This window comes from Gorilla gorilla, chromosome 15, assembly GCF_029281585.2.
Source record: "Gorilla gorilla gorilla isolate KB3781 chromosome 15, NHGRI_mGorGor1-v2.1_pri, whole genome shotgun sequence".
Taxonomy (NCBI): Eukaryota; Metazoa; Chordata; class Mammalia; order Primates; family Hominidae; genus Gorilla; species Gorilla gorilla.
The window spans coordinates 67,250,043-67,263,825 of NC_073239.2; the positions used below are offsets into that span (position 1 = coordinate 67,250,043).

At 41.7% G+C, this 13,783-nt stretch overlaps 1 protein-coding gene across 5 annotated transcripts in view; it reads right to left on the bottom strand.

Annotated features, from left to right (window-relative positions):
- L2HGDH (L-2-hydroxyglutarate dehydrogenase) overlaps positions 1–13,783 on the bottom strand; it is a 69,274-nt gene that overhangs the window by 53,648 nt on the left and 1,843 nt on the right. For 3 of the 5 annotated variants that reach the window (XR_010130859.1, XM_063698300.1, XM_004055152.5), the window contains exons 2-3: positions 4,274–4,389; positions 3,385–3,536 (exon numbers count right to left, since the gene is read on the bottom strand). Coding sequence is in view for 1 of the 5 variants with exons in the window: in XM_004055152.5 (XP_004055200.1) it covers positions 3,385–3,536; positions 4,274–4,389 (268 nt within the window). In the remaining 4 variants the exon portion in view is untranslated. Of the gene's footprint in view, positions 1–3,384; positions 3,537–4,273; positions 4,390–13,542; positions 13,731–13,783 lie in introns of those variants that run through there. The other 2 variants (XM_063698303.1, XM_063698299.1) reach the window with 2 other exon arrangements.

Sequence of the window (13,783 nt, forward strand, 5' to 3'; positions counted from 1 at the left end):
TTGAGCCTGGGAGGTCAAGGCTGCAGTGATCTGTGATAGTGCCACTATATTCCAGCCTGGGTAAGACAGAGACTCTATCTCAAAAAAATAAACAAATAAGCAAACAAAACCAATACGCTCCTAAATGACCAGTGGGCCAATGAAGAAATTAAGAAGGAAATTTAAAAATCTGTTGAAACAAATGAAAATAGAAACACAACATACCAAAACCTATGGGAAACAGCGAAAGCCGTACTAAGAGGTAAGTTTACAGCTATAAGCACCTACACCAAAAAAGTAGAAGAACTTCATATAATCTAACGATGCATCTTAAAAAACTAGAAAAGCAAGAGCACACCAAATTCAGAATTAGTAGAAGAAAATAAAGATCAGAGGAGAAATAAATGAAATTGAAACAAAGAAAACAATACAAAAGATTAATGAAAGGTTGGTTTTTTGAAAGGATAAATAGAATTGACAAACCTTTAGCCAGACTAAGAAAAAGCGAAGACCCAGATAAATAAAATCAGAGATGAAAAAAGAGACATTACAACCAATACCACAGTAATTCAAAAAATTGTTAAAGGCTACTATGACCAACTATATATGCCAATAAGTTAGAAAACTTAGAATAAATGAATAAATTCCTGGACACATACAACCTACCAAGATTGAACCATGAAGAAATCCAAAACCTGAACAAACCAATAACAGGCAGTAAGATCGAAGCCATAATAAAAAGTCTCCCAGTAAAGAAAAGCCCAGAACCTGATGGCCTCACTGCTAAATGTTACCAAACATTTAAAGAAGAACTAATACTAAACCCTACTCAAACTATTCCATAAAGTAGAGGAGGAAATATTTCCAAACACATTCCATGAGGCTGGTATTACCCTGATACCAAAACCAAAGACACTTCAAAAAAATGAAAACTATAGGCCAATATTCCTGATGAACACTATACAAAAATCCTTAACAAAATACTAGCAAACCAAATTCAACAACACATTAAAAAGATCATTCATCATGACCAAGTGGGATTTAACCCAGGGATGCAAAGGACGGTTCAACATATGTAAATCAATCAATGTGACACATCATATCAACAAGATGAATGACAAAAACCATACGATCAGGTCAGGCGTGGTGGCTCACACCTGTAATCCCAACACTGTGGGAGGCCAGTTCAGGTGGATACATAACAAAAGACCAGTCAGCCTTAAAAAAGGAGAAAATATTTAAGATAATGAGAAATACTTAAGATAATATCCTCCATGTTCATCTCTATTGTCACAAATGGTCCATGCCACAAATGACAACAGAGATGAACCTGGAGGACATTATCTTAGGTGAAATAAACCAAGCACAGAAAGATAAATACTGCGTGATCTCATTTATATGTAGAATCTCAAAAAGTTGAACTCACAGAGGTAGAGAGTGGAATGGTGGTTACCAGGGCCTGGGGGTGGCAGGGAGGCAGGGGTGGTGTGGAAAGATATTTGTTAAAGGACACAAAATTTCAGTTAAGTAAGAGGAATAAGTTCAGGATATCTATTACACAAAATGTTGATTATAGTTAATAATGTATTATATTCTTGAAGACTGCTCAGACAGTAGATTTAAGTGTTTGCATCATAAAAAAAAAAAAAGTATGAAAGGTAATGCATATGTTGGTGAGCTTGATTTAGCCATTCCACAATGTACACATACTTCTTGAGACAGAGTCTCACTCTGTTGCCCAGGCTGGAATTCAGTGGTGTGGTCTCAGCTCACTGCAACCTCTGCCTCCCAGGGTCAAGCAATTCTCGTGCCTCAGCCTCCCGAGTAGCTGGCATTACACACCCGGCTAATTTTTATATTTTTAGTAGAGATGGGGTTTCACCATGTTGGCCAGGCTGGTCTCGAACTCCTGACCTCAAGTGATCTGCCTGCCTCAGCCTCCCAAAGTGCTGAGATTACAGGCAGGCGTGAGCCACCCTGCCCGGCCCACAATGTATACATACTTCAAAACAACATGTTGTACATGATAAATATTTACAATTTTTGTCAATTAAAAAATAATTTTAGGCCAGGCACAGTGGCTCACATCTGTAATCCCAGCACTTTAGGAGGCCAAGGCAGAAGGAGTGCTTGAAGCCAGGAGTTTGAGACCAGCCTGGGCAACAAAACAAGATCCTGTCTCAACTTTTAAATAAGAAATAAAGTTAAAAAATAATAATTTTAACTTTTTTGAGGCAAGGTCTCACTCTGTTGTCCAGGCTGAAGTGCAGTGGCATAATCATGGATCACTGCAGCCTTGATCTCCCAGGCTCAAGCAGTCCTCCCACCTCAGCCTCCCAAGTAGCTGGGACTATAGTTGTGCACCACCGCACCCAGCTAACTTTTTAAATTTTTTGTAGAGATAGGGTCTCACTATGTTGCCCAAGCTGGTCTCAAACCCTTGGGCTCAAGAACTATTTTCTAAAAAAGGAAAAAATAAAGACACTCAACATCATTATCACTAGGGAATTGCAAATCAAAACTTCCACTAGGATGGCTAAAATAAAAAAGACAAACCAAAATAGATGTTGGCAAGGACATGGAAAATTGGAATCCTTATTAATTACTGGTGGGAATGTAAAATAGTACAGAGCTTTGGAAAACAATTTGGCAGTTCCTCAAAATGTTAAACATGGAGTTACCCTGACAACACAGCAATTCCACTCCCAGGTATATAACCAATATAAATGAAAACATATGTTCACAAATAAACTTATACATGAATGTTCATAGCAGCATTATCCATAATAGCCAAAAGGTGGAAACAATCCATATGTCTATCAACTGATGAACAAATAACATGTGGTATATCCATACAATGGAATATTGTTCAGCCATAAAAGGCATGAAGTACTGATTCATGCTACAACATGGATGAACTTTGACAACATTATGCTAAGTGAAAGAAGCCAGTCACAAAAGACTACATAGTATATGAATCTATCTATATGAAAAGTGCAGAACAGGCAAATCCACAAAGACAGAAAGTATACTAGTGGTTGCTAGGGCATCGGGGGAGGTGGAAATGGGAAGTGACTGCTAATGGGTATGGGGTTTCTTTTTGGGGTGATGAAAAAGCCTGAAATTATATAGTGGTGATGATTGCTCAGCTCTGTAAATATACTAAAAATTGATCTGTGCACTTTAAAAGGGCGAATTGTATGGTGCATAAATTATATGTCAATAAAACTTTTATTTAGAAAATTACACAATGTCACACCATCTTTTTTTAGTTATTCCCTAAGATTAGATTTGAAAAATTACATAGATACAAAGAAAAAAATACATTTTTAAAAAATTTAATATTAAACATCACTAAGCAAATGCTAGTTGGAAATTAGTCAAGGCTCTAGTAAAATGCCATACCTTGCCACACTGCTTGTAGGAAATTCCCTTTTGCTGACAGTACTCATAGAGGAGGGCTGCACCTTGTACACATAATTTGGCTTTCAGAGACTCAGGTTTATAATAAATTCCACTATGTATGACACCACTGTTATGTCCAGTCTGGTGAACAGCTACAGAACAAGAGAAACAGGGTAAGAGTAAGTACATGATTCATACAAAACATAAGAGGTAAGAGAACAAACTTATAGTTGAAGCTATTAGAGACCACATCATGTAAAATTCTGCCTGAATTTGTTCAGATCACTGGTAACTTCTTCTAACAGCCATCCCTGGTATCCATGTCACATCCCTCCAGCCCATCTCTGATTTCAACTACAACTTTGGTGCACAAGCTCATCTCTCATTACCAGCAAACCACTTCAGGGGCCCCCTAGGGCTCTTTGCACTCTGCCTTGGGGCCTCTGGTAACTTTTTTAGAGAAGGGCACGGGGTGCTCAACATCACTAGCGGCAATCCTCAACCAATAGGGAGAAGAGCTGATGGATAAAGTGAGCACAATCCTGGGAAATATTACATTGCTCCTCAGAGGCTCCGGTGGAATCAAGCTCACAGCCGCAATCTTGATGTGTTCTCATGTCTTTTCCTCCTTCCCTGTCTTACTTTCCTCACCGCCTCACTCCTGTTTCCTGAGATAACCTCTCAAATAAATAACCTATAGACACGTCCTCCTTGTCCCACACTCTGCTTTAACCTCTCAAATAACCTATAGCCATGTCCGTGTCCCACACTCTGCTTTTAGAACACAAACTAAGATACTAACACTGACATTCAGCATGAAAGATTCAGAACAGACAAAATGAGCAGATGCCCAAGTAAGCCCAAAGAACAACATTGATTATATACATACCTAAATCTTTCTCCTTTTCCAGAACACCAATAGAAAGTGATGGATGTCGCAGGATGAGTGCTCTGGCAGAGGCAAGCCCCACAATTCCGCCACCAACAATGACTATATCAAACGAGCTTCAAAAGAAAGTCATCTTTAAAGTAATGCATATTTACAGTAGACCTCGCCAAACTTCACATGCATAATTTTCATCAATGGACAATTAAACCATTAATTTGTAATCATTAAAATGTATTCGGCGGCCAGTCGCGGTGGCTCACGCCTGTAATCCCAGCACTTTGGGTGGCCGAGGCGGGTGGATCACGAGGTCAAGAGATCGAGACCATCCTGGCCAACATGGTGAAACCACGTCTCTACTAAAAATACAAAAATTAGCTGGGCGTGGTGGCGCGTGCCTGTAGTCCCAGCTACTTGGGAGGCTGAGGCAGAAGAATCACTTGAACCTGGGAAGCAGAGGTTGCAGTGAGTGGAGATCACGCCACTGCACTCCAGCCTGGCGACAGAGCAAGGCGACAGAGCAATGTATTGGGCCCTGTGCTGTTTGGTTTCACATGTATTAAAAAAAAAAACCGCTTAAAAGTTATACTAATCAAGCCTGGGTGTGATGGCTCATGCCTGTAATCCCAGCACTTTGGGAGGCCAAGGCAGGTGGATCACTTGAGGTTAGGAATTCAAGACCAGCCCGGCCAACATGGTAAAACCCCATCTTTTCTAAAAATACAAAAATTAGCTGGGTGTGGTGGCAGGCACCTGTAATCCCAACTACTCGGGAGGCTAAGGCTGGAGAATCGCTTGAACCTGGGAGGCGGAGGTTGCAATGAGCCGAGGTCATGCCACTGCACTCCAGCCTGGGAGACAGAGCTAGACCCTGTCTCAAAAAAAAAAAAAAAAAAAGTTATACACATTAAAAAAAAAAAAAAAACCTCAAAAGTTATACGCATCGCTGGTCAGTAGTATAATCAACTACAGCTTACTGGCAGGCAGGATAGCTGGTTGCCCAATCTGCTCTTTATCTCCACAGCACGGCAGCCGGGCTGGTTACATAAGTGATTGCAGTCATGCGTTGCTTAACCATAGGGATAGGTTCTAAGAAATGCATTGCTAGGCTATTTCCTTGTGCAAACAGCATAGAATGTACTTACACAAACCTAGATGATATAGCTTACTGTACACCTAGGCTATATGGGATAGCCTATTGCTCCTAGGCAACAAGCCTGTACAGCAGGTTACTATATTGAATACTGCAGGCAACTGTAACACAATGGTAAGTATCTGTGCATCTAAAAATGTGTAAATATAAAAAAGGTACAGAAAAAATATGGTATTATAATCTTTGGTATCACCACTGTACATGCAGTCTGTGGTTGACCAAAATGTTGTTATGCGGTGCCTGACTATACTTTGTGTTAAGCATAGTCATGATTCTACTACCCATCCTTTTAAAATTCCAATGTAGTATTCTTGACAATGTGTTAACACATTAAAGCTTTAACACTTTAGTGTGCAAGAATTTTTACAAGTTTTTCTTTGAGAAGTAAACAACTCCGAGAAAATAAACCTTGGGGCAATAATTGGTCCAGAAATGGGCTTAGGAACCACAATCTTTGCCATGGCAAATCCTGATTATACAACCATTTACAAAATTAGGGCCAGGCGTGGTGGCTCACGCCTGTAATCCCAGAACTTTGGGAGGCCAAGGCGGGCAGATCACGAGGCCAGGAGGTTGAGACCATCCTGACTAACACGGTGAAACCCCATCTCTACTAAAAATACAAAAAATTAGCCAGGCGTGGTGGCGGGCACCTGTAGTCCCAGCTACTCGGGAGGCTGAGGCAGGAGAATGGCGTGAACCCCGGAGGCGGAGCTTGCAGTGAGCCAAGATTGCACCACTGCACTCCAGCCTGGGCGACAGAGCAAGACTCTGTCTCAAAAAAAAATTTAGAACAACCATGTATAATTTATATAAATCTGCAATTCGAAGCTTAAAAGATTACCCTTAACACTGACCTGATAGCCAACAAATATGGATCTTATAGGAACAGTAGACAGAGGGAAATTTCAGAGATTAGGCCCTTTCTTTGAAAAGTGATCTAAGTTTCAATTTCAAAATCCTTAGCAAAGCACATCAATTTGATTAGAATTGCTACCACATCTTTGGCTGTATCTGGAACCAGAAACAGATCCTAGACAACTAGGAACTGACACGTAAGCTTGATAAATCAAATCCTGCATCTTAAATTAACTTGGGGGTCATAAGTGGATAAAGTTCCCTCTGTCAGAGCATAAGCCTTATACTTGAACAGGGAGAACCTCCAGGTGATGCTCAGCAGGTGGTTCTCCTGCAGCAGCTTTAGATTGGATAAAATGGTTGTCAAGGATGGTGAATGATGCCCACTTTTAAAAAGAGAGGGCATAAAAAGAGCAGCACAAGTAAAATGGGATTCTGGGTCCACTACATTAATACTAGTTATTGGCAAATGCTTACAGTGGTCAACTAAAAAATTACTAATATGATCAGAATGTATTTGGAAGTCCAAGCCTTTAAGCAGGTTTTAAAAAAACATAAATTCAGTGGACAAAAGGTAAAGCATTCACATTCCACTAGGTACTTACACTGATTTACAGATTGACCCTTTACACAACTTTCACAATAAACAGATGTTTTATGGATTCTAAAATATCCTGGCTTTTAAGAATTCCAGAATAACTATTGTTAAGATACGCTTCTTATTTTTCAAAACCTCTATAATCTTCCACTAAGGTAGGTGTTCAAAACATTTACAAATACTTAAGATATTTGTATGTGTATTACTTAATCATATTTTATATACAGTCATCCCTCAATATCCACAGGGGATTGGTTTCAGGACTCCCATGGATACCGAATCCACGTATGTTCAAGTCTTGTATATGAAATGGCACAGTATTTGCATATAATCTACACACATTCTCCAATATACCTTAAGTCATCTCTGGATCACTTATACTACATAGTACCATGTAAATGCTATGCGAATAGTTGTTATACTGTATTTTAAATTGTGTTATTTTTTACTGTTTTTTTCCAAATATTTTGATCCATAGTTGGTTGAATCTGCAGATGCAGAACCCACAAAAACGAGAACCGACTGTTTTGACTGACTTTTTTTTTTTTCGGTGAGATGGAGTCTGGCTCTGTCGCCAGGCTGGAGTGCAGTGGCATAATCTCGGCTCACTGCAACCTCCAGCTCCCGGGTTCAAGCGATTCTTCCGCCTCAGCCTCCCAAGTAGCTGGGACTACAGGTGCGCGCCACCATGCCCAGCTAATTTTTGTATTTTTAGTAGAGACGGGGTTTCACCATGTTGGCCAGGATGGTCTCAATCTCTTGACCTCGTGATACGCCCGCCTCGGCCTCCCAAAGTGCTGGGATTACAGGTGTGAACCACCGCAAGTTGATATCTATATCAATTACATGGCAGTGTGTGTATAAGAGAGATATCTTTCATACTGTTTTTCTTTCTTACTTTCAAGTTCAACTATGATGCTATGTTTTGCCTTCAAGCCTCATTTTCTGTAAAAGGTAGCATAACCTTGGCCCTTACAGGGGTGGTCTTGACTTCCATAATAATGTTTCTCATCCTTGCTGCCTTTTGTTTTTTTTGGGAGGGGTTTTTTGTTTTTGGTTTTTTTTTTTTTTTAGATGGAGACTAGTGATTAAATGTTGATGTTCTAAAAGCTGACTCTGGCTGCTGCGTGTTGGTGGATGGGGGGAGTAGAGTCGGATACCAGTAACAGTGATTGTGATTTGTTGTGGGGCATGTAGACAGTTCTTTTGGGAAGCTTTTCTTAAGGAAAGAAAAGCAGGGCTGGTGAAAGTTTTGTTTATACTGAAAATTTTTTTAAAAAAAATTTTGGAGTCAGGGTCTCACTCTATTGCCCAGGTTGGAGTGTAGCAGCATGATCTCGGCTCACTGCAACTTCCCACTCCCAGGTTCAAGCGATTCTCCTGCCTCAGCCTCCCTAGTAGCTGATATTATAGGCGAACACCGCCATGCTGGGCTAGTTTTTGTATTTTTACTAGAGACGAGGTTTCACCATGTTGGTCAGGCTGGTCTCAAACTCCTGACCTCAGGTGATCCACCCGCCTCAGCCTCCCAAAATGCTGGGAATACAGGCGTGAGCCACTGCGCCTGGCCCCTTGCTGCCTTTCGATAATTATAACACAAAAGCTTTTGGGGAGGTAGACCTTCCACTTAGAATTATTACCTTGGTACAGATTCCCAGCCAAGATATTGTCTTTGCAGATTATATTACAACTATCAATAAACCCTTCTTATTTTCAAACATAAAACTATCATACTGAATATGCTTTTTCCAACTACATGTGCCACCCTTCACTCCCTCTTCTCAAATCTGAAGAATCATTGTTTTATCCAGTGACACAAAATCATTGAAATATGTTTCACAAACAAAAGCACAAATCTCCAAGCATCCACTATGGAGAAGGTGAACAGAACAATAGTCATAGATGAATGCTGGAGGACAGTTGCAGGCCAAGCTAACCATGGAGGCTGAAAGGGACATCTTTCTCTACAACTCACTTAATCTCAAGTTCACACCAATGAATGGTTTAACAGATAATTTTCTTAAGCTTTTTATGGAAAAGTTCATACCTACACAAAGTTAGACAAAATAGTTCAATGAAGCCCCACATATACATCACCCAGCTTCACTAATTATCAACTCACAGCAAATCTTGCTTCTTCTATACTCTATTTCATCCCCTCCTGTATTATATTATTTTGATGCAAATCTTAAACACACATTATTTCATCTGTAAATATTTCAATGTTATTTCTAAAAGGCATCTCTAAAAACACACACTACCATTATAGTTAAAAAAACTAACACGAAATTTTTTACATCACCAAATATTCACTTTAAAACTTTTAGGAAAAAATAGGACAAAATCTTGGGACTTAGAGTTGACATCAAAAACATGATCCATAAAAGAAAAAAAACTGATAAAATGGACTTCATCAAAACGTAAAACTTTTGCTCTGCAAAAAGACTCTGTTAAGAGGATAAAAAAACTAAGAAATTGGAAAAAAATACTAGTAACTGCATATCTCCCAAAGGACTCATACATAAAAGAACTCTCAAAACAAGCCATTTAGAACGTAGGCAGGCCGGGCGCGACGGCTCACGCCTTTAATCCCAGCACTTTGGGAGGCCAAGACGGGCGGATCACCTGACGTCAGGAGTTTGAGACCAGCCATGCCAACATGGAGAAACCCCATCTCTACTAAAAAGACAAAATTGGCTGGGCATGGTGGCGCATGCCTGTAATCCCAGCTACTCGGGAGGCTGAGGCAGGAGAATTGCTTGAACCCAGGAGGCCTCCGTGGTGAGCCAAGACCGCGCCACTGCGCTCCAGCCTGGGCAACAAGGCGAAACTCCATCTCAAAAAAAAAAAAAAAAAAAAAGTGGGCAAAAGATATGAACAAATATTTCATCAAAGAGGACAGATACACAGATGGCAAAGAAGCACATGAAAAGATGTTCAACACCATTAGTCAATGCATTGTTCAAACACCATTGCATCAGAGAAATGTAAATAAAAACCACAATGAGATATCACTACGTCTCTATCAGAATGGCTAAAATTTAAAAAGTGATTAACCCCAAATGCTGGTGAGAATGAAGGGAAACTGGATTACTCACACATAGCTGGTGGGAATGTAAAATAGTACAGCCACTCTGGAAAAGAGTATGGCAGTTTCTTAAAAAGAAACTAAACATGGACTTACTACATGACTCAGTAACTGCAGTCTTGGGCATTTATTCCAGAGAAATGAAAACTTATGTTCATACAAAAACCTGAACATGAATGTTCATAGTAGCTTTATTCATAATAGCCAAAAACTGGAAGCAGCTTGGATGTTCTTCAACCCATGGTAAATGGTTAAACAAATTGTGATGTATCCATACCATGGAATTCTATTCAACAATTTTGAAAAACCTGCTATCAATACAGGCGATGCCTTGCATGGATCTTAAGGATAGTATGCTGTGTGAAAAAAAGCCAATCTCCAAAGGCTTGTTTTGAGAGTTCTTTATGTATTTTGTGTATTAGTCCTTTGGGAGATATGCAGTTGCTGGTATTTTTTCCCATGTCTTGGTAGTTTTTTCATCCTCTTAACAGTCTTTTGCAGAGCAAAAGTTTTTCATTTTGATGAAGTCCATTTTGTCAATTTTTTTCTTTTAGAGATCATGCTTTTGATGTCATCTCTATGTCCAAAGATCTTGTCCTTTTTCTAAAAGTTTTATACTGAATATTTGGTGATACAAAAAATTTCAGGCCGGGTGCAGTGGCTCATGCCTGTAATCCCAATACTTTGGGAAGCTGAGGCGAGTGGATCACCTGAGGTCAGGAGTTTGAGACCAGCCTGGCCAACACCGTGAAACCCTATCTCTACTCAAAATACAAAATCAGCTGGGCGTGGTGGCACATGCCTGTAATCCCAGCTACTCAGGAGGCTGAGGCAGGAGAATCACTTCAACCTGGGAGACAGGTTGCAGTGAGCCGAGATCATGCCATTGTACTCCAGCCTGGGTGACAAAGTGAGACTTCGTGTTAAAAAAAAAAAAAATAATTTAGATTCACAGTTGCCAAGAGTTAGGAAGAATGGAGAGGAAGGTGTGAATATAAAGAGATAGGTAACACAACAGATAACCTTGTGGCAACAGAATATTTTTATACCACCCTTTTTTTTTTTTTTTAAGAGAGTCTTGCTCTGTTGTCCAGGCTTCAGAGCAGCGGTGTAATCACAGGTCACCACACCTTCAACCTCCTGGGCTCAAGCGATCCTCCTGCCTCAGCCCTACAAGTGGCTGGGACTACAGGAGCAAGCCACCACACCTGGCTAATTATTTTTTAATTTTTTTGTAGAGCAGGGGTTTTGCTGTCTCCCTTTGTTGCCCAGGCTGGTCTCCAACTCTTAGGCTCAACCTATCCTCCCACCTCGGCCTCCCAAAGTGCTGAGAGTATAGGCATGAGCCAGCATGCCTGGCCACATTTTCTTTTTTTTTTTTTTTTTTTTTTTTTAATTTAAATATGCTATATTGTTCTCTTCTTTTTTTTTTTTTATTTTTTATTTTTTATTGATCTTTCTTGGGTGTTTCTCGCAGAGGGGGATTTGGCAGGGTTACAGGACAATAGTGGAGGGAAGGTCAGCAGATAAGCAAGTGAACAAAGTTCTCTGGTTTTCCTAGGCAGAGGACCCTGCGGCCTTCCGCAGTGTTTGTGTCCCTGGGTACTTGAGATTAGGGAGTGGTGATGGCTTTTAACGAGCATGCTGCCTTCAAGCATCTGTTTAACAAAGCACATCTTGCACCGCCCTTAATCCATTCAACCCTGAGTGGATACAGCACATGTTTCAGAGAGCACAGGGTTGGGGGTAGGGTCACAGATCAACAGGATCCCAAAGCAGAAGAATTTTTTCTTAGTACAGAACAAAATGAAAAGTCTCCCATGTCTACCTCTTTCTACACAGACACGGCAACCATCCGATTTCTCAATCTTTTCCCCACCTTTCCCCCCTTTCCATTCCACAAAACCGCCATTGTCATCATGGCCCGTTCTCAATGAGCTGTTGGGTACACCTCCAAGACGGGGTGGTGGCCGGGCAGAGGGGCTCCTCACTTCCCCGTAGGGGCGGCCGGGCAGAGGTGCGCCTCACCTCCCGGACGGGGCGGCTGGCCGGGCAGGGGGCTGACCCCCCCCACCTCCCTCCTGGACGGGGAGGCTGGCCGGGCGGGGGGCCGAACCCCCACCTCCCTCCCGGACAGGGCGGCAGGCTGGGCGGTGGGCTGACCCCCTCACCTCCCTCCCAGACGGGGCGGCTGGCCAGGCGGGGGGCTGACCCCCCACCTCCCTCCCGGACAGGGCGGCAGGCTGGGCGGTGGGCTGACCCCCCCACCTCCCTCCCGGACGGGGCGGCCTGGCCACATTTTCATATCTTAATTGAGGTGGTAGTTACACAATTTAATACATATGATTAAACTGCATATAACTAAACACACAAACACACACACGAATATATGTAAAACTGATGAAAGCTGAACAATGTCCATGGATTTTGCCAATATCAATTTCCTAGTTTTGATATTGTACTATAGTTATATAAGATGTTTTCATTGGGGTGAATGGGGTGAAGGGTACATGGGATCTCTTTGTACTGTCTATTTATTTTTATTTTTTATTTTGTAGAGAAGGGGTCTTATATTTTGCCCAGGCTGGTCTCAAACTCCTGGGCTCAAGTGATCCTCCTGCCTCAGCCTCCCAAAGCACTGGGATTACAGGCCTGAGTCACCACGCTTGGCCTGTACTATTTTTGCAATTTCCAATGGATCTATAATTACTTCAAAATAAAAGTATAGGCCAGGCACGGTGGCTCACACCTGTAATCTCAGCACTTTGGGGGGCTGAAGAGGGAGGTTCACTTGAGGCCAGGGGTTCGAGACCACCCTGGGCAACGTCTCTACAAAAAAATAGGAAAATAATTAGCTGCCTGTGGTCCCAGCTCCTGGAGGACAGGAAACATTGGGGAGGGGGGCTGAGGAGGGAGGATCGCTTGAGCCCAAGAGGGTGGAGGCTGCAGTGAGCTATGATTGTGCCACTGCACACCAGCCTTGGCAACACAGTGAGACCCTGACTCCAAAAATTTTTTTAAAAAACATTTTAAGTATAAACAAAACTTTCACTAGCCCTACTTTTCTTTCCTTAAGAAAAGCTTCCCAAAAGAACTGTCTACATGCCCCACAACAAATCACAATCGCTATTACTGGTATCCCACTCTACTCCCCCTATCCACCAACACGCAGCAGCCAGAGTCAACTTTTAGAACATCAACATTTAATCATTAGCCTCTTCTTTTATTCTTTTTCCTTTTTTTTGCGAGACAGAGTCTCGCTCTGTCGCCCAGGCAGGAGTGCAATGGTGCGATCTCAGCTTACTGCAACCTCCGCCTCCCAGGTTCAAGCGATTCTCCTAAGGCTCCGGAGTAGTTGGGATTACATGCGCCCACCACCACGCCAGGCTAATTTTTTTGTATTTTTAGTAGAGACGGGGTTTCGCCATGTTGGTTAGGCTGGTCTCCAACTTCTGACCTCAGGCGATCCGCCCGCCTCGGCCTCCTAAAGCGTAGCCTCTTCTTAAAACCCTTTTAAATAGCTTCCCGTGGCTCTTAGAATAAAAGTCAACGTGTGGTTAAAATAAACTAAAAACCTTGCTGTGATGTAGTCCTTCTACCGGGTCATTCCACACCATATGTCTTCCACTAAACTTCAGTCACACTCATATGGCCCACCTTCTAGTCGTCAAAACAGCCAAAACCTCTCCAAGCCTTACAGCCTTCACACAAACTGTTTCTTCTACAGAGGACAGAGAAAGACAATGGTTTCGAATGTGACGTCCAAACTATAAATCACAGGACACTGAATTCTGCGGGCTTTCGTTATCATAAGAG